This window comes from Solanum dulcamara, chromosome 2, assembly GCF_947179165.1.
Source record: "Solanum dulcamara chromosome 2, daSolDulc1.2, whole genome shotgun sequence".
In the NCBI taxonomy this organism is placed as follows: domain Eukaryota; kingdom Viridiplantae; phylum Streptophyta; class Magnoliopsida; order Solanales; family Solanaceae; genus Solanum; species Solanum dulcamara.
Window position 1 is genome coordinate 7,668,859 of NC_077238.1, and position 22,107 is coordinate 7,690,965.

The 22,107-nt window shown below is 34.3% G+C and overlaps 1 protein-coding gene across 1 annotated transcript; it reads right to left on the bottom strand.

Annotated features, from left to right (window-relative positions):
- Positions 1 to 15,546: 15,546 nt before the first annotated feature.
- LOC129879837 (secreted RxLR effector protein 161-like) lies at positions 15,547 to 16,791 on the bottom strand. The gene is made up of 3 exons (XM_055953558.1): positions 16,713 to 16,791; positions 16,014 to 16,126; positions 15,547 to 15,939 (listed from the first exon to the last, which is right to left on the bottom strand). Exons 1-3 carry the CDS (start codon positions 16,789 to 16,791, stop codon positions 15,547 to 15,549), a joined length of 585 nt encoding a protein of 194 aa, XP_055809533.1.
- Between the last annotated feature and the right edge of the window lie 5,316 nt (positions 16,792 to 22,107).

Genomic DNA, 22,107 nt, shown 5'->3' on the forward strand with positions numbered 1-22,107 from the left:
CGTAGGAAGGAATTGGACCGTTAAAGTTGGATGTTTTCCAAATTACTGTCCTGATATAATAGGACTTGATTGGTTATGAATTTATGATTTGTTGATTCGTTCGTACCCTGGCAAGGTATGAACGGACGTGGCAACAACGTCGGCTTGTTGTACTATCACTGGCTCATAAGTGATGGTTGTCGGATAAGAGAAACTCCCATATAGGTCTTGATAGTACTTTAAGTCGGATTGGGATGGATTGGGATGGATTGTATGTGATTGGTCCTGTCTAAATTATATTATATTTTGTTTAGACTCAGAACATCTTGATTGAGTTGTACCTTCTTCTGAGTTGAGATTCTGAGTTGATTTGATCCCACCTTGATGTATGTTTTATTCGGGCATTTTACATACTCGTACATTCCACGTACTGACGCCATTTGGCCTGCATCATGAAATGATGCAGAGACAGGTACTAGAGATCATCAACAGGCGCATCGTTGAAGATCTATTCACTTTCAGCTAGTTGGTGAGTTGTCACGACCCAATTTTGTAGGTCATGATGGCACCTACTATAACCCTCTAGTAGGTAAGCCAACCCGTCAACCCGGAACTTCAAGTAATGTGTTTGAAGGCAAAAACTATATAAGAGCATTGAATTATAAAGTAAACAGAATGAATAAGCGGAAGTAAACCAAAACATGTTTTAAACAACTAAAGATCCCTCCCAGAACCTGGAAGTCACAAGTACAGAGCTGCTACAAAATAAAATACGAGTACAAGTCCCGAAAGTGGACCGGACATATATACAACAACTGGCTAGTCTCAAAAGGCAAAAGACGGGCCATCTATTCTGAAGGAGACAGAAGTGATCCAAAAACGCCAAGTTATCACCCTAGTCTCCGAATCTGACTGCAACAAGCTCGATCTATTCGTGACAGTAGCTGGTGCTTGGTCCTGCATCACGAAAGTAGATGCAGAGTGTAGTATGAGTACCAAGACAACAGGTACCCAGTAGGCATCATAGACCGACTGAGCAGAAAAGGTGAAAACAATATGAAAAAGAGGAATAAGCCTAAATAGGAATCAACATAAACATCTAAAGTGAAAATAGTACTATCTACGAGAGCTACAGCTAACTATACCCAACTGGGCCCCCATAAACCCAGCCGGGACACTCATACGCAAGTTAAATAAAAACCCGAACAAACCCCCATAAGTTCGCCGAGTACACAGAATAGCTACAACTACCAAGGCTAGGAACCAAGAATATGCGATGTCAGGAACCGAAGTACTATATCATTTCCAAAACCCAGAATCTCCAAGAGTCAATCGATCTAGGGGTGACTTAGGGGTCGAGGCCAGGACTGGGACCCAGATGCTCGCCCGAATATTCAAAGTGGCCAAGGCCGGGACTGGGTACCCGGATGCTTGCCATAATACATAAGTGCGGGACTGGGTACCCAGATGCTCGCCGTAATACATCGGTGCGGTCGAGGCCGGGACTGTATACCTGGATGCTCGCCGTAATACATCGGTATGATCGAGGCCAGGACTGGATACCCGGATGCTCGTCATACTAGCAAGTCTGCAGAGGCTGGGACTGAGTACCCGGATGCTCCCCGATAATTCAGAACGGAGGTCGGGACTGGGTACCCGGATGCTCCCTGATAATTCAGTACGGAGGCCGGGACTGGGTACCCGGATGCTCATAGATAATTTATCCTATGGTTTTGAATATATCCTTTCCAACTAATCAACAACAGTACCGAGAATTTCCTCCCCAATGTGTCAACTGATATGCCGCCAAAACTTGAATCTGAGCCGAAGCCAAACGATCATGAATTCTAGTATTGCCAACGCATCTCAAAAGTTATGACTATATCGAGTTATGGGTGGGAGTGTTATTAAGAGCAAGGGTATCGCCTAGCTAAGGCCAACTACTAGGCACTAGCCCGCTACACCATTCTACAGGGATCTAAGTCCACCGGAGCGACGCCGGGCATATAAAGCAAGTTTACATCCTATACTAAGGCCAACATACTCCACAGTATCAACAACATGCTCATTCAACTCTCCTTATAATACTAACAAATAACGATAAGATACACATGCTTCTAAATACCTGAAAAACCTGATAACAAGCCTAAATCATGATTTCTAACACCTATACTAAGGCCAACATACTCCACAGTATCAACAACATGCTCATTCAACTCTCCTTATAATACTAACAAATAACGACAAGATACATCTGCTTCTAAATACTCGAAAAACCCGATAACAAGCCTAAAACATGATTTCTAACACCTATACTAAGGCCAACATATTCCACAGTATCAACAACATGCTCATTCAACTCTTCTTATAATATTAACAATTAACGACAAGATACATCTGCTTCTAAATACCCGAAAAACCCGATAACAAGCCTAAAATATGATTTCTAACACCTGAGATATACAATTAAACTACCCAACCAAAATCCCAACTATTTCAACATGCTTTCACACATTCCAACTCAATCTAAAGAAAGGTAAACCGTAGCCTACCTGTAGGCTAAACACGCGAGCTTTAAATCACTGTGCTGAAGCTTTTCCCTTTCGAACGACCTCGGAACGCTGCCAAACAGTCAAAAATAGAACCACAACGTCGATATGGTCGTTTAGACACTAATTTCATAATTTTTGGAAATGGACTAATTTTTGGGTCGAAAACGGGAATTGTGGGACCCACATACGAAATTCCGGATTTGACCCCCAAAACAGGTTCTAAACGTCACCCCAAGCTCAAAAATCAGATTTATAATACAATTCGGGGTGGGAAATTACGCAAGACGATCAAACAACCAAAACTCATAAATTCGGACTAAAGGATCAAAAATGGCAGCATCGAAATCAGTAGATTCTGGAAATACGAGACTCTTTCAACCCAAACAAATTGCACTATGATGATCCTTGCGAAAAACCCCACAATCTAGCCTCAAGAATCACTCAAAACGACGTTATATTGACCAAGACACTCTTTCAAAATTCAATAAAATTTCATTCCGCAAATCACTAAATCTGCAGCTAAAAATCAATTTATTACCTCGAACGACGTACCAAAAACAGATTCTGAAACTTCCACGATGTTCTCCTTAAATTTCCACGCAAGATAGCCTCTGGAATCACCCAAATCGGATTTATATTGGTCAAGAAATAACTTGTCAAAGTTCTTCAAAAATCCATTCCGAAAATGAATACTGCTGCAAATAAAATCACGATTTTTACCTGAATCGAATGCTCCAAATCAGTTTTCAATCTCTCCAATGCGTTCTCCACGAAAAACCTCACAATTTTGCCTTTTGAATCACCCAATTTGGAGCTCTAGAACTCAAGAAATGAGGGTTCAAAGTTGAGGAGAAAAATCTGAAAATCTGGTGCCAAATCTGCACTATTGCACCAAATTTTTCTGGTTTTCCATTATTTAAAGTCTCCGAATGGACCCTCGGAATTCGTTCGGAATCCGATAAAAATAAACCAGATATGCTACCCTACTAAATTCGATATTTCGGACTCAATGGCGCATTCAGAATTCTCATACGAGGTTATTATAATAAAAAGTGGGTCCCACATCCAAGAGTCATTTTAAGTCATATTTCACAGCGGGCCTCGATATTAGTCCGGAAGCCTCAAAAAGCGAACGAAGGGTCGTTCTAGACCAAAATCAACATTCCGGAACTAACCGCGCTGTCAGAATTTTTATTCGAGCGCATTTTCCAAGAATGTTGACCAAAGTCAACTATAGGCTAAGTTTCAAAGTCAAAAGCGCCAAATAGCCCCAAACTCGTATCGATTGACTCGATAGTCATTCCAACAGTGCTACTAGCCTAATTTGGTCGTTCCGGAGCTGATGGAACCATCAGAATTTGAATTCGAGATTTCGTTAGCCCAAAACTCAAAAAGTCGCAACTAAACTAACTTAGGCCTTTAAAATACCAAAATGGACTCGGGACCTCTAAAAATTCAACCAACACTTCTTCTAGACCAAAACCCATCTCCTGAATCCAACGGAGTTGTCGGAATTCCATTTCGAGCATCGAAACTCCAAAAGTTGACCAAAGTCAAACCTTGCCTTAAAGTTCTTCAAATTCTCAACTCAAGGCCTCAAATCTTCGTTACAGCTCCAAAACTGATTCCGTAAAGTCTCTTAAGCCTATTTCGACATTTTGGAGCTGCTGGAATCGACGGAATTCCATTCTGAGACCCGTAGCTCTAATTGACCCCAAATACCACTTTTTAACACTTAAAGCTTATGAAACTCAAAATTTCCAAGGACTTAACTTTTCATAGGATTTTCTAAAAATCAACACCCGGTAACAATTAAAAATGACTCGGGGCATCTAAAGAGAGGGGTAAAATGGTCATTTTACAAAAATTTCAAAAATGACCTTGAGGGTCATTACATGAGTCCTCCTTGTTTTCGGAGGATACCACAATTATCTTTTCAGCTTTGAGTTAGTTTTCCTTTATTTTGATTTGTGATAGCCATGAATCTGTCATTGACACCTCTTATATTGTTGATAGAGGCTTCATAGACTAGAGTGTGGATGATGCTGAATTGTTTCGTTGTGACTAGTTTTATTTTTCTAGTTGTTGAATGGAGATGTGGTTGGCCTTTGGCCTTATTATGAATAGTATTCTTATGATTTGAGTCTTCCGCTAATAGAGTGTAACTGAATGAAAGTGTGATTAGACCAAGTGGTTCGCTTGAAGGCCAGAAATGGTTTTCGAGTGCCGACCACGTCTAGGGTACCCTCCCGGGGTGTGACACAATTTTCTAAAAAAGCAACAAATTCGATACGTAATACAACCATTTAAAGAAAACAATACAATTTCAATTGGTTTGGTAAAAATATTTGTATCCATTTACTTTGAAAACACATGAGTATTCGTATGAATACAAAAAATAGAGATACTAAATTCTATATCTATTCGAATGAAGGATTAAATGGATACAAAATTGCCTAAAAATATAAATTTCAATATAAAATACAATTCTAATTAGCATTATTTTGGAGTGGATACAAATTAAAGAGAAAATAAAAGGAATAAATACAAAATACAGAGACAATGCTACAATTTTTTAAAAATAGAAAGAGAAAAAGATGAATACATGTGGGAGGAAAACATAGAATCTTATCTCTACAAGGAATGGGGAAAAATAGAGAGAAATAAATATTTCACCTTTTAGTTAATTTGAATTTAGAGAGAGAAAGTATCATATAACTGAAAGAAAAAAGGAAAAAAAAATCAAAGTATGCTAAATGTGGGATAAAATTAGATAATTTAGGAAATGATATAGGATACCATTCATTTACTAATATTTTTAAAATGTAGTTATTTTCAATAAATAAGTTGTAAAATTTGCCTAGTTAACTAATTTCCTTGTTAAGAGGATTTATACTATTAATGGACCATATATTTATAACGAGATATTCTGAAAGTATATTATCTTATTGAATTGATTGATTTTTTCCATTAGCTAAGTCGGGATCGAAAGAAAATCTTATCTTATTGAAATTATTAATTTACCGAATATTAATTTAGTGAGGTTTAGTGTATAAGATATTATAATCATCTTGCATAAATATGAATCCTAACTGGTATGCGATCAATTTTGATTTTTGTGCCGGTAGGGTAATGACTTTTGAGGACCTGTGAAATTATGTCAAATATTTGGCATTTTAATTCTAAATGACTAATTCGATGACTAATCTGTTGGAGAAGTCCAGCACCTGCATGATAGAAGAAGAGAAGAAGAAATGAAGAAAGCAGTGAAAGAAGAAGCAATGAGGAAGAGAGTGAAAGAGAAGAGAAGAAAGAAGAAAAGAAACTGAAGAGTAAACTCTTCAGTTTCCCACATTTGCAGATATACGTGGCCCATTCTCATCCATACAAACGTGGCATATTTGCATCCATACACAATATTTAAATATTACAAGTTTAATACAATACACATTAATCTTCCACTGCATATTTAAATATGATTATGCCCATATGATTATGGGCAAATAGAATAAAATTTTGTACAAATTCAAGTAGGAAAAATATAACCATTTCCCTTTGTCTCTGTTACAACTATTGTATAGTTCTATATAAGTGTATTATACACAGTATGAATGAGAACAAGAAAATATTCCTTCTCTACAGCTTATTCTCCTCCAATTTTAACATGGTATCAGAGCAATCCTAAGCTCGATCCAAATCTGTGTCAAAACATCAAAATCATCTTCATAATTCCTAGCAAACCAGAATGCCTGAAACAATTGAAATCAAGTCAGGAAGTGGTGAGAAAGGAATCACATATGAAAGCAACCATCCTTATTACTTAAACAATTCAGATTCACCTGGTATGACTCTAGTCAATGCTGTCTTTGATGGAAGAGGATACCCAGGTTGGAGGAGATCTATCCTCTTATCTCTATCAGCCAAGAGGAAACTTGGCTTTATCAATGGAACCTGCAAGGCTCCAGATCTGAAATCTGCAGACTTTGAGCAATGGAGTTGTGTGAATGATATGATCATATGGTGGATATCAAATGCACTGTCTAAGGATATTGCAGATAGTGTGATGAGTTCCAAAACTGCAAAAGAACTTTGGGACAGTCTAGAACAGAGATTTGGCAAATCAAATGATGCCAATCTCTACCACCTACAAAAGGAGTTAACAGGACTAATGCAAGGGAATAGTGACATTGCAGGTTACTTCACCAAACTTAAGAGATTGTGGGATGAATTAGATGGGATAAATGTGATTGTCTGTTGCTCATGTGAATGCACTTGTGATGGAAAAGCAAAATTAACAAAATCACTGGAAGATCAAAGGTTGATTCAATTCCTAATGAGACTAAATGATGTATATGCCCAGGCAAGGGGAAATATACTCATGATGAATCCCTTACCTGGAATAGATGTTGCATATTCCTTACTTTTGCAGGATGAAAACCAAAGGGAAGTGTATGCAAACACAAATCTCACCTCTGATTCTGGATCATTCATGGCAATAGGTCAAGCAAAACAGCCAAACAACAAACTAATTGCTGAATTTGCAGCATTCATGGCTAGTGGACAGGGAAGAAATGCACAGAGATTCAAACACCAAATAATAAGAGGCACAAACACATATCAGAGGTACACCAATCCAAGCCAGAACCAGAGATCTGACAAGCCACAGAACAAGTTTAAGGGTAAGAAAAGATATGACCCAAATCTATCATGCACTTATTGTGGGAAAATAAGACATATGCATGATGATTGCTACAGGCTGCATGGATTTCCTGCAGATTTTGAGTTCACTAACTCCAAGAACTATCAGGCACAAATTAAGGCAAATGCAAGTTTGACTCAGCAGGTAGATGAAGACATTGGGAAGACAGATTTTGGAATCAATGATGGAACTCTTGAGGAACAGTTTAGCAAGCAACAGATTGAAAAAATGATGCAAATATACAAGCAAAGCAAGTTGACACAAACAGGAAAAGCAGGAATCAATGCAAATGCAGTGACTGGTACCATTCTTAAATACTCAAATTCTGTACTCACTAATCTTGAACAAAATACTTGGATAATTGATTCAGGAGCTTCAGAACATATGTGTTTTGATCCCAATTCCTTCTTATTTCTAAATCCTCTCCCTATACCTTTGAATATTAACTTACCTAATTCTTTCAAGGTAAGTGTGACCCATGTAGGCAGCATCTCCATTTTACCAGGACATGTCATAACTGATGTGCTACTTGTGCCAGATTTTAAGTACAATTTACTCTCAATTCACAAGTTTTGTGTGCAGTTTCAATATGATGTCCTATTCACTGCTACTGGATGTTTCTTGCAGGACCTTTCAATGAAGAGTCCTTAAGTTTTTGGTGAAATTAGAGAGGGACTCTATTTATTGGATTCCAATAGTGACAAGTCTAGAATTATTTTCAATTCAAGTGATGTATCTTCATTTCCAAAAGAAAGAAATCCCATCTCACAATCAACTTCAGTTTTTAATTCAGTACATGTTAATGCTGCTCCTAATGTAAAGCTTTGGCATGTCAGGTTGGGACACCTCCCATTTTCAGTAATGAAGCATTTAAGTTTTCTTCCTTCTGAATCTAATTCTGATTTTATTTGTGATATTTGTCCTAGAGCTAAACAAACTAAACAACCTTTTCCTACCAGCACCATAAAATCCTCACACATTTTTGACCTCATTCATATAGATACTTGGGGTCCCTACAAGTGTAGTACTTACAATGGTTTCAGGTTCTTTCTCACCATAGTAGATGATTATAGTAGAGGGACATGGACATTCTTGCTGAGTACTAAAAGTAATGATTTTCCTGTACTGAAGAATTTTCTATCTATGGTAGAAAGGCAATTCAATGTCAGGGTCAAAATGATCAGGTCTGACAAAGCCTTGGAATTGGGAAAAGGCACACAAGAATCAGCATTTCTTGCTTCTCAGGGGATTTTGCATCAATTGACTTGTGTAGCTACACCCCAACAAAATGGAACTGATGAGAGAAAACATAGACATCTCTTAGAAATTGCCAGAGGATTGATGTTTCAATCCAAATTGCCTATGTGCTACTGGGGAGAATCTGTTTTAACTGCTACTCATATCATCAATAGACTGCCATCTAGTGTTCTAAAGGGACAGACACCTTATGAAGTACTGTTTGGACAAAAGCCTGCCTATGATCATTTGAAGAACTTTGGATGTTTATGTTATGCTTCCACCCTGGCACAAGAAAGAAACAAGTTTGATGAAAAGGCTACTGCTTGTGTTTTACTAGGATATCCTTTACAGCAAAAAGGATACAAATTGTTATCCCTTGATACAAATAAAGTGTTTGTATCCAGGGATGTCAAATTTCATGAATCACATTTTCCTTACAACTCATCTGATACCTCACACATACCTATTTTTTTCAACTCCCCTACTTCCTCAGATCATCACTCTGATTTCTCCCCTCACAGTCACTCAGCCCCACCTGTTGATGATTTTTTTTCCAGCAACAACTTCAGAACCTCCACCTATTATTTCTGATTATAGCACACATTTTGAATTTACACTTCATCCACCTACCTTACCACACCTTGACCATGCTTATCCAAGTTCTACTGCACCAGATACTTCTACCCCTGATCCTATAACAGATATACCAAGAAGGTCTAGCAGGATATCTCATGAACCTGGGTATCTAAGAGACTACATTTGCAATAGTGTGGTGTTCACTAATCTATGGAAAGCTTGTTTTGATCATCCTCATAAGTCTAACATATATGCTTTCTCCTCCTTATCCCTCAACAATCAGCAGCTACTTCATTCCCTTTCTAATATTACTGAGCCTAGCTGCTATAGCCAGGCTTCTCAACATCTAGCATGGAGAGAGGCCATGAACTCAGAGATTTAGGCTTTGGAAACCAATCACACCTGGGATGTTGTCTTGTTACCTAAAGGGAAGAGAGCTTTACCTTGCAAATAGGTATACAAAATAAAACACCTCTCAAATGGTAGCATTGAAAGACTAAAGGCCAGACTAGTAGTAAGGGGGGATATACAAAGAGAAGGTATAGATTATGGAGAAACTTTTTCACCTGTTGTAACAATGACCACTATCCGGTGCTTACTTACCATTGCAGCTAAGAAGAAGTGGTCTGTTTCACAACTAGATGTCAACAATGCATTTTTACACGGTGACCTCCAAGAAGAAGTCTTTATGAAATTTCCCACAGGACTGACACCTCCTAGTCCTAATCATGTTTGTCTTCTGAAGAAGTCTCTATATGGTTTAAAACAAGCTTCAAGGCAGTGGTATGCTCGGCTTGCAGGAGCTTTAGCCTTCAAAGGTTATTTCTCTTCTTTAAACGATTACTCTCTCTTTTTAAACACAATGGGGCACTTATTTCCATCCTAGCAGTATATGTCGACGATATTCTTCTTACAGGGAATGATTTGAATGAAATCAAAAATATCAAATGTTTTCTCAATACAGAGTTCAAAGTGAAAAACTTGGGAGAAATTCACCACTTTCTTGGCATAGAAATTTTGCGAGAAGACTATGGGTTTATTGTGAATCAACGAAAATTTACCATGGATTTGCTTCATGAATTCAGTGTCTCTCATATGCCTGAAGTCAACTCTCCACTTGATCCCTCTTTCAAGCTTCGAGCAGATGATAGTCCTCGCTTGGAAAACCCCACTCTTTATCGCCATTTGATAGGCAAGTTGAATTATTTGACCAACACTCACCCAGATCTATCATTTGTTGTCCTTACTCTAAGTCAATACATGCAACGACCTTGTTTGTCACATTTCTTGGGTGCTTTACGAGTTTTACGATATCTGAGCTTAGATCCAAGTCAAGGCATACTACTGTCCTCCAATCCATCCTTTTCTTTACTAGCTTTTTGCGATGCGGACTGGGCATCCTGTAAGGATTCTCGTAAATTGGTTAGTGGATTCTTCATCACCCTCGGAGGTGCTCCGATCTCTTGGAAATCAAAGAAACAAATCTCGATCTCCTTGTCCTCCACCGAAGCAGAATATCGGTCTATACGCCGTGTTACTGCCGAACTTACTTGGCTAGTTCGCCTTCTTGAGGATCTTTCAGTTCCCATTTCACTCCTAATTCCGCTCCACTCAGATAGTCAAGCTGCCATCCATATAGCTCGCAATCTGGTCTTCCACGAGCGCACCAAACATGTTGAAATACACTGCCATTTTGTGCGCCAACAGTTTCAATCCGGTCTGATCACCCTTTCATTTCTTCCCTCTAAAGACCAACTTGCCGATCTCTTCACTAAGCCCCTTTCTGGGGTTTCTCACCAATCGATTCTACACAAGTTGGGGGTCATCACTCTCCCCTCCAACTTGAGGGGGGATGTTGGAGAAGTCCAACACCTACATGACAGAAGAAGAGAAGAAGAAATGAGTAGTGAAAGAAGAAGCAATGAGGAAGAGAGTGAAAGAGAAGAGAAGAAAGAAGAAAACAAACTGAAGAGTAAAACTCTTCAGTTTCCCACATTTGCAGACATACGTGGCCCATTTCCATCCATACAAACGTGGCATATTTGCATCCATACACAACATTTAAATACTGCAAGTTTAATACAATACACATTAATCTTCTGCATATTTAAATATGATTATGCCCATATGATTATGGGCAAATAGAATAAAATTTTGTACAAATTCAAGTAGGACAAATATAACCATTTCCCTTTATCTCTGTTACAACTATTGTATAGTTCTATATAAGTGTATTATACACAGTATGAATGAGAACAAGAAAATATTCCTTCTCTACAACTTCTTCTCCTCCAATTTTAACATAATCTGAAACTAAATATCTAAAGTAGATCCATTGCTTTGACCTTAAACTATACCCCAAATTTAAGCTACATTTTTAAAATATTGTTTTTTACATAAAATATTCATCAAGTATTTGTAAGTTAATAATTTTCATTCTTTTGTTAGATATTGTCAAAAAACTAGGATCCTACAAAAATGTGTGCAGTTCACGTGACTATTGACAAAACATTTCCTGCATAATTTCATTACATGCTATAAAATGCTCTTAAAGAAAGGAATATTAAAAAATTGTGACATTAGTTCTTGCGGAAACAAAAAATGTTAGGAAGATGTGAGGATACACGATCTTCTATTCGTTTCATTTACCAACGAAAATAAGTTGGAGCTTAATTATCTTCATCTTTTTCAAAGTCAAATTGTAGTTAGATCAATAATTTTTGGGGGCAACTGATATTGAGGTGATTAAAATTCCGATTATGTCTCGCATTCAAGTTTCACTCTCCATTATTAGAAGTGGAAGTTTTCAACAAATACCGCTTCTAGTAGATTCAATTGAGAAGAAACAAATTTCAATTGACAAATTTTTTTATATTAAATAACAAGAAAAATAAATGAAAAAATTGTTAATTAAAAGATTTTGCATGATGCTAAACTCAATTATCGAAAAAGTTCACGATAATATTTTTGACGTATCTCAAAATAATAAATATTAAGTGGTAACTTAATTTTGTGAGATATGTTAGTTTCATGACAAATTCTAATGGAAGGATGAAAGTTGTTAAATTTTACACCCTTGAAGGATGTTTTCTGCTAAGAATGATATTTTAAGAATATAATCTAAATTTAGTGTATAGTTTAAGGATGATTTTGGCCAAAAACTCTCCATTATTTTGTATAAACGTTTTTAGTTTAATCAAATATTTAAATGTCAGCTAAAATGTGAGAAAAATATTACGTGTTGAATTAAACATGTCTAAATGAAGTAAAATGTATATTGACGATTCATATACTAATAATGCCCAATACAAACACAATGCTTACAGTTGAATGATTTTTTATTTTTTAAAATGGTCTTTTATCTTTGGTAGCAGGTTCAAATTAGCCCCTTAAGTATTATTTGGGTAGGTTTGATCATTTAAGTTTGTCAAAAATAAACACTTTTGAACTTTGTCAGATATTTATCAAAATCTAATTGTAAAATTTAATAGGAATTGTGACTAAAAAATTTTAACCATAAACACAAGAAATGTTTGTCAAAATCTCAGCATAAAGAACTACACCAACCACAAAAAAATAATCTATAAAATAAAGAAATTTATTCCTAAAAAAGTTACATTAAACTCTAAGATAGACCAAAATAACATAAACGGTAAAAATTATACCTCTGAATCTTTGCTCCTTGATGAGAATGGAGTTGAGTTGAAATTACGAGAGATTGATCGTGATCTTTTCCTCCCTTGAGCAAGGAATTTCCATGCAGACTTCTTGTGTTCTTTATTTTAAATATTTTATCTTCTGTACTATTCTTGTTGTGTCAAGGGACCTGATCCGTTGACGTGTGGTAGACTCATATAAGCCATATTCATGAACAGGAAAATGTCTTTTTTCGTATCATGTCCAACCACAATAACAACACAAATATTTAAACATAGGTTCTTGATTATTTTCCCACTAATTAAATAATATATGATGCGTTAAAAGTATGATTTAACGATATGTCATCCTTGCTCTTTCCTTCTGTTGTACAAAATAAAGGTCAAAACGGTAACTAAACTTTTGAAGGGTAATTTCGTAAATCAACTTTCAACAATGGGGCTTCCTACTTTTAGAATAGGTATTATATATAAATATGACATTTAACTTGGCTTCAACTGACAACTATGATATCTAACTTTATTAATGTACAAGTAGGCACTTTAACTATCCAAAACTTGAACAAATAGACACATTCGTTCTACATGACATCCTACATGGCAATTTTGTGTCAAACGTGGCATCCTACGTATATTGTGCCACGTAGGACATGTGTGTCTACTTGTTTAATTTTATACAAGTTTAAGCGTCTACTTGTACACACCCAAAGTTGGAGGGCATAAATGTGAAATGAGGCCAAGTTAAGGGCATATTTCTATATTATGCCTTTAGAATAAGTATGATATGTTTTCCAAAACCAAAGCAGGCTCATCCAAATCGATTAAGGAGAAGGAGTTATAGTTTGATTGCAACACAATTTGTTTACGAGTCTTGAATTATAAATTTATTAAAAGGAGCACGTGATGACATAAATAGAAATCCTAATTTGGATAGAAGTAGATGTTTGAAGTATAAGGGGATTTGGAAGTATCGCCTAAATTCTTTGCCTATTTATATCAACTCAAATCACACCTAATTATTCATATAAGTTTAAAGGATTTGGAAGTACCGTATGAAATTCTTTCGCTATATATATATCTGTTCCTTCCATCTCAGATAATTATTCATTCTTTCTTCTGAAACATGTCGTCGTTGTCGAGAAGTGGCACATTATTATGTCTGTTTTTGTTGTTGGGTACTTGCATAAGCATCGTTACTGCAAGAGAACCCAAAACAGAAAACAACAAGGAGTCATTTGGTACTTCTTCAATTCGATTATGGCCCTGATGGTGGTGGCATTATCATCACACACCTTCAATCGGATGGTGGTGGCGTACTCAACAAAAAAAACCATCACCACCAACTCACATGGACATGGCTCCATCTCCATCTCCAGTTGATAATGCGGCTCCATCCCCAGTTTCCCGCCCCTACCCCGATGACTTCTTGCATCAACGTCGATGGTTGTAAATCAGATTTGATCACTTTCATTTTCAAACGGTATTTAGAATGACAATGGCATGTTGTGTATGTATATCGTCTTTGGTTGGAAAGAAATGGGAGATTGTGCCAGCAAAGTGCAGATCGTTCAGTGAGGAGAATCATTCCAGAAATGGTCTCTAAAGACCACTGGAGTACTGGTCTGAGTAGGAAGTTGGAGCTCAATCTGATAGCACATTTGAAACTGCAAAAGGTTATATTCTTTGATGTGGAGCATTTCCATATATACAAATACGATTTTGTTCGTTACAGGTATATCATGAATAATTTCACCAAAGGTATGGCTCCAGCAATACCACAATCCAAGGGTGTGATATCAGGGAAATAATACAAGCAACTTGAAAGAGGCATCGTAATTCTCAGCCATCTTCATTAGCTTGTTTGCAGTTGCTGAACATACGATTGAATCTGATTATATTTTCTGTGAGATAGGCCAAATACTTATTGGAGCTTGTACGGAATGTGACAAATTTCCAATGCCTAATTGCTTAGTTTACTGGAAAAGCTAATAATACATACTGTTTCACCCTGAAAAGCAGGGAAACAATTATATGAATTCACCATTACTGGAAAGGCTAATAATACACTGTTTCTGTGAGAAGGTTTCCTCAAACATTCATTGTGTACAAATTGGAATCAATTATTTGAATCCCCCATATCCATTTTACTTCATCTTGACATGTTTTATTCATACTCAACATTATCTGGTTCTCTTCACATTCAAATATCTAATTATACAAGATAAACTACAAGTCTGATACTAAATACAAATCGTTTCAATCCATGCAGTCAACAACTACTGATGAGTGTTCAACATTAGCTTCCACTTCCTGAAATTCAATAGTACAAAACAAGTAAGTTTGAGTTAAATTTTTTATCAATCTGTAACCAACTATCTACCAAGTAAAGAGGATGAAGAAGAGAAGAAGCAGCAGTAGAGAGAATAGAGTTTCATTTGTGTTCTTTACACAACGCATTATATATGCTCTTATATAGAGCACTGTTAACTTGTTCTAACTTTGTAACTGATTTCTATTATAACAAACTAACAAACTCAAAGTCTAATTTATAACTAACTTCCAACTCATCAAGTAATCTCCAACTAACTTTCATCTCAGCATTTAACTACTTCAACATTATTTAACACACCCCCTCAAGCTGGTGTGTGGAAAGCATTGAACATGTCAAGCTTGGAAACCAGTAACTTATGCTGAGCAACACCCAAACTCTTAGTTAACACATCTGCAATTTGTGAAACTGTGGGAATAAACTATGGTTGAACAAACCCACTCTTGATCTTTTCTCTAACAAAATGACAATCAATCTCTATGTGTTTGGTTTTTTCATGGAATATAGTATTAGAGGCTATCTGTATGCTGCTTGATTGTCATAGTACAATGTAACAGAAGTAGGAACATTACAGTTTAATTCTTGTAGCAGCCCATACACCCAAGTCAGTTCAGCCACTGCCATTGCCATGCTCCTATACTCAGCTTTAGTTGAGCTCCTACTAACTGTCTGCTGCTTCTTTGATTTCCAGGACAAAAGAGCACCCCCTAACTTCACTACATATCCTGTGACTGACCTTCTAGTACTAGTACAGGCTTCCCAATCATAGTCACAATATATAGCTAACTCTAATGTTGTATTGGATAGGAAGAATAGACCAAGACCTGGTGATCCTTTCAAATATCTCACCACTCTTATAGATGCATCCAAATGAGATTGTTTAGGCCTTTGCATGAATTGAATAAGTACCTGGACAACAAACATATGTCTGGCCCAGTGATAGTGAGATAGATTAATTTTCCAATTAATTTTTGATACCCAACCAAGCCTTCTACTTCAGGATCAGCTTTGTTTCCCACATGAGCATCATAATCTACTGTTGTGAGCTTGCGATTTGCTTCTAATGGTGTAGAAGTTGGTCTTGCACCACCGAGTCCTACTTATGAAATTAACTCCAAGCTATACTTCTTTTGATTGAGGAGTATTCCCTTCTCATACCTCATAACTTCAATGCCAAGAAAGTATGTCAAAGTTCCTAAGTCCTTAACTTTGAAGTGAGCATGCAATGTCCTTTTAGCATCTTCTATCAATTCATGTGTGCTACCTGTTATCCACAAATCATCCACATACACTAGTATAATAGCAATGTCTACCCCTACCTTCTTTGTAAATAGAGAATGGTCACTGCCTTGAGGCTTGTTTCAATCCATATAGAGATTTGACAAGCTTGCAGACCTTCTTGTCTCCCTTTTTATAGAATCCCTGTGGCATATGCATGTAGATATCTTCCTATAAGTCCCCTTGTAAGAATTCATTGCTAACATCCATTTGTGAGATAAGCCAATGCTTAGATGCATCCAAACTTATCACAGTTCTAGCAGACACCATCTTTGTCACTGGTGAAAAAGTATCATGGAAATCCAACCCTTTTTTTTGATTGTATCCTTTGGCCACTAGTCTAGTTTTAAACCTCTCAATTTCACCATTAGACTTGTACTTAATTTTGTATATACATTTAGAACCTATAGCTTGCTTATTAGCTGGAAGATCAACAATATTCCAGTTATGATTCTCTTCCAAGGCATGTATCTCTTTCTCCATTGCTTCAACCCACCTCTGATCTTTAGAAGCTTCTTAGAATGATTGAGTTTCAAGTGCAACTGAAAATGCACTTAAGTATGCTTGATAGTTGGGAGATAAATTAGTAGGAGATGAAATCAGAAATGGGAAACACATATGCCTGACTGTTGTCTTCTTAGATACTACATAATCCTGCATCCATATAGGAGGTTTGGTTGTCCTAGTACTGATTCTTCTTACTTCTAGTTCTGCTGGTATGCCATGAAGAGGACCTGCTTCTATAACCTTCTCTGGAAGTGTGGTATCATCTATCACATTTTCTGCATTATCTGACCCTTCTATCACATCTTCAGTTAGCTCTGCTATTGAAGATTCAACAATATTTACTCCTTCTACTGGCAAAGTCTTATTAGTCTCCTCCTGCATAGCATGTTCTCTATCATTTGCAATTGGCAAAGCATGCTCATGTATATCTTGTGTAGGGGCAGGACAAAAGATGTCATCAAGATCTGTCTTCTCCCCCTTAAAAGGAAATATAGATTCCCTAAAGATGACATCCCTACTAACCAGAAAAGTACTAGCTTCTATGTCAAACAGTCTATAACCTTTTTGTGTTTCTTCATAGCCAAGTAGGACAGTCTTTCTTACTCTAGAATCAAACTTGTTCCCTCTAGGTAACATTGTAGCAAAACAAAGACAACCAAAGACCCTGATATGATCTAAGATTGTAGGTTTACCATGAAGGACCTCAAATGGTGACTTCCCTTGCAGGACATTGGATGGTAAGTTGTTAATAAGATAAACAACTGTTTTTACACAATCACCCCAAAACCTATGGGGGATCCCACTTTGAAACTTTAAGGCTTTTGCAACCTCCAAAATGTGTCTCTGTTTTCTTTCTACATGTCTATTTTGCTGAGGGGTATATGGGAAACTACTTTGATGCACAATCCCTAAAAAGGAAAAATAATTCATGGCAACTGGAATTGATGAAGTCTTTCCCATTATCAGATCTCGAAATTTTGACATTAATAGTATACTGATTTTTTACTTTATGCAAGAAATCTTTCAACACAACAATCACTTCACATTTAGATTGTATTAAACAAATCCAAGTGTATCTACTGAAGTCATTTACAATAGTGACAAAATAGTTCTTCCTATCATAGGTGGGAACCTTGAAAGGTCCCCATACATCAACATGTAATAGATGGAAACAACCAATAGTTTTAGATGTACTGAGGGGAAACTTGAGCCTACTTTGTTTAGCCATAGGAAAGACTATGCAAAGCTATTGATGTTCTTTACTCATTTTTATTTCTAAGTCACCAATGTTATTGAATACCTCCATAAAAGGATTGCCAAGTCTGTTATGCCATAAGGCTGAGTCTCACTGATCCTTTATTACTGCTGCTTTTGTGACTGATTCTTCCTCTTTCAGCCAGTACATTCCATCATATTCTCTATCAATCCCCAACACCTTGCCACTGTAGAGATTCTAAAATATGTAGAATTCTGGATAAAAGTTGACTGAACAACAAAGCTCCTTAGCTATTTTAGATACTGATAACAAGTTGAACTTGAAATCAGGCACATATAAGACATCTTTAAGTTTGTGATTTTTAAAAATAATTGTTTCTCCTGTATGTGTTATATTACATTTATCTCCTATAGGAACTTGAACTCCATTATTTTGTTGTCTGTCAACAGCTTTAAGATTATTCAACACTCTTCTAAGTGGTGTCATATGATGAGAAACACGTGAGTCTACAATCCAATCACACTGTTGTACTTGTGATAACAAAGATGATATACCTGCAAAATTTCAATGATATTCACCTATGTGATCTTGTGACTGTTGTCCCTGTATTTTTCCTTTCAAGTTCATGTAGTGCTGATATTGCTCCTCTGAAAGATAATGACCTCCACTTGATGATCTAAAGCTTGTTTCACCTGTTGGCACCCAATTTTTACCCTCAACAACGTAATTTTTACAAAAAAATAATAATAATACAATAATAATAAAATATATATATAATTAAATAATAATAATAATAATAATAATAAAACGAAATAAACATATATGGTATCATCATTTTAAATTAATTTCTCTCTCTCTCTCTCTCTCTATATATATATATATATATTTATAAAATAATTCTTGAATATAATATATTTTATTATTTATTCAAAAAAATTGTTTCAAAAGATTTTTATTTTTAAAATAAATAGCTCTGTTAATTAGTTAGATTTAATTAATAGACTCATATTTCAAGTTAATTTATTTAAACTGAAGTTAATTATTTACTTTGTCAAAAATGAGAGGTTTGTTAATTAATTAATGCATACTCATCTTATTTTAATTTTAGACTTCTTCAATTTTAATTAAATTAAAATAATTGGCTTTTATAAAACCATGCATATTTTCAAGTGTATTTTAAATAATTTGTTATCTTCATAACATATGCATTTTTTGTTATATAGTCATTATCTCTTAGTAATATTTAAATTTGACTTATAAAAAGAAAATTATTATTTACCATAATTAATTATTTCGTAAATTAATAATTAGTTACAATGAGGTTAATCATTTTACTTTTGTTAAAATTAAGAAGATCGTAAATTAATTCGTCTAATTTGATAACCAATTTCACTAATTAATTTTACGTTTTCATTACTTCTCCTAAATAACAAATAATTAATATTGAATTAACAATTTTTTTTATTATTTTTATTCTTCCATTAATACTACAACACGCAAATAATATATATGTCATCTCCTCGTCAAAAAATAAAAATAAATAAATCAATCAATAAATAATAATAATAATAAATAAAGAAATTAAAAAATATATATATTATTTATTCATCCGAAAATAAAAATAATTAAAAATAAAATAATAATATTCTGCACACCTTTTTGTCCCTCTTTTAAAATAATAATAAATAAATAAATAATTAAATAATGTTAATCTTCCGTAAAAAAATAATAATAATAATAATAAATAAATAATAATAATAATAATAATAAAATATATATATATTTTAATTTACTACTCATACTTTGTCCCCTCCCATTTCCCCATATATATATATATATATATATATATATCTACCATACTTTGTACCTTTTTTTTATTTATTATATTTTCAAAATAATAAATAAATTATTTTATTTCATCCGAAAAATAATATAATATATAATAATATATTCCGCCGCACTTTAGTCCCCCTTTTTTAAAAAAAAAATAAAAATAAAATAATAAAAAAAAATAAGAAAATAATTCCATATTCATCCAACCAAAATAATAATAATAATAATTAAAAAATAAAATAATAATATATATATATATATATATATATATATATAATATTCTGCCGTACTTTTGTCCTCTCCCCGTTTCCCTATACTAATAAAAAACTGACGCGTGCCCCCGCCCATACCCCTTTGTCTCTCTCTCTCTCTCTCTCTCTCTCTCTCTCTCTCTCTCTCTCTCTATATATATATATATATATATATATATATATATATATATATATATATATATATTATATTCATCCGCTTTTTTTTTATTATTATTTTTTATTTATCTTTTTTAATAAAAATTAAAACATTAATATTATTTTAATTCACGCGTGCCCCGCCCATCATTCTTTGTCCATTTTAAATATATATATATATATTCACCCGAATTCCTATTTAAAAAATAAAAAATATGTATAAAAAATAAATAATATGTATTCTTTCATCCGAATTTTTTTTTTAAAAATAAAAATAAAAATATATATATAATAAATAATTCATCCGATTTTTTAAAATAAAAAATATAAATAAAATATATATATTATTATATGTTTTGTCCCCTTCCCATATCCCTATACCATTTTTCATTTCACGCTTGTCCCCTGCACATATACTCATATTAATATTATATCTCTTTTCCAAAATATATATATTCACATCCGATTTTATTTTTAAAATAAATAATTAATGAAATAAAAATAAATAATATTAATTTATACCACGCGTCCCCATATATATTCTTCCAAATATATATATGTAATAAAAAATATGCTAGCGTGCACCCCCTTCCCCATATATATTCATTCCGAAAAAAACATATATATATTCATTTCGCATTTTTATAATATTCATTCCGCATTATTTTAATATTCTGCCCCATTTCGCATTATTTAAATATTCCGCCCATTTCGTATTAATTATTATTTTTCCGCCGTTCCGTATTATTTTAATAATCCGCCCATTCCGCATTATTTAAATATTCCGTCCATTTCGTATTAATTATTATTTTTCCGCCGTCCCGCATTATTTTATATTTTCGCCCACTCTATATTATTTTAATCATCCGTTATTATTTTTATTTTTATTTAATTTTTATCTCCCTATAAATAGAGGGATTAGACAGAACAAGGGGGGGCTTACACGAACACAGACAGAATAGGAAAGAACACTAAAAAAAAAATCTTACACTCTCATTTTAAGTATCTTCTTGTAAAAGAATTTTTGAATTTGAACTCGATTTTACTTGAAAAACGAGGGTATATTCGTGACCAAAGCATTTCCGTTCACTGCCCACCAACAGGTAATATTTACTCCATTCTTCTTTTATTTTTCATTGTTATTATCATAAAAGGTTATCCTAAATTATTATCTTGCTAATTTCGTCATTATTTTTCTTGTTTGCATGAATATTCCTGGAGCAAAAATGGAGTCTTGATCTGAGACTCGATATAATCATCCTACCCTCACATGGAGTCGATATCCTAGATCTTTTAAAATAGCAAACGAATAAGATTGTCATATTCAATGTCAATTCGGGCTGCTTATATTTTTCAGCATTTATTATTATTGTTATTATTATTCTTATTATCAGTGTCTTTTTATTTGATGTCGTTATTATTGTTATTTTAATTATTAGTATATTTTATTTTCTGTTATTGTTGACACCCAATTTTGACCATCCATAACTACTTTTCGAATCGCTATCTAAAAAGATAAGTATTTTTTCAAAATTATTTCTTTATTAATTAAATAAGTTTACATTTAGTTTAATAAATAAATCATATATATATTTTGATATTCATAATTTATAATATTATGCTACTATTATTTTTATTATTTTTTATAATAAGCTTAATACGTTTAAATATTCTTACGTATCTGTTTAGTACATATGTGTGTATTTTGTTTACATAAAGAATATTTATTAACTAAGTTTATTTTATAATTTACTTATTCATATTAACATGCGTAGATTATATATCTATTTTAATACGTCTTGTATACATGTGCACATAAATTTATTATTTAATTAA

What these genes read in the sequence shown, in the direction of transcription:
- LOC129879837 (XM_055953558.1), bottom strand. Translation starts at nt 16,791, where the DNA reads ATGGAGAAAGAGATACATGCCTTGGAAGAGAATCATAACTGGAATATT. An exon ending in AGCTAATAAGCAAGCTATAG is followed by an intron (nt 16,127 to 16,712) that starts GTTCTAAATGTA and finishes TTTCATAAGTAG; the next exon opens with GACTCGGTGGTGCAAGACCA. An exon ending in ATCCTGAAGTAGAAGGCTTG is followed by an intron (nt 15,940 to 16,013) that starts GTTGGGTATCAA and finishes TTTGTTGTCCAG; the next exon opens with GTACTTATTCAATTCATGCA.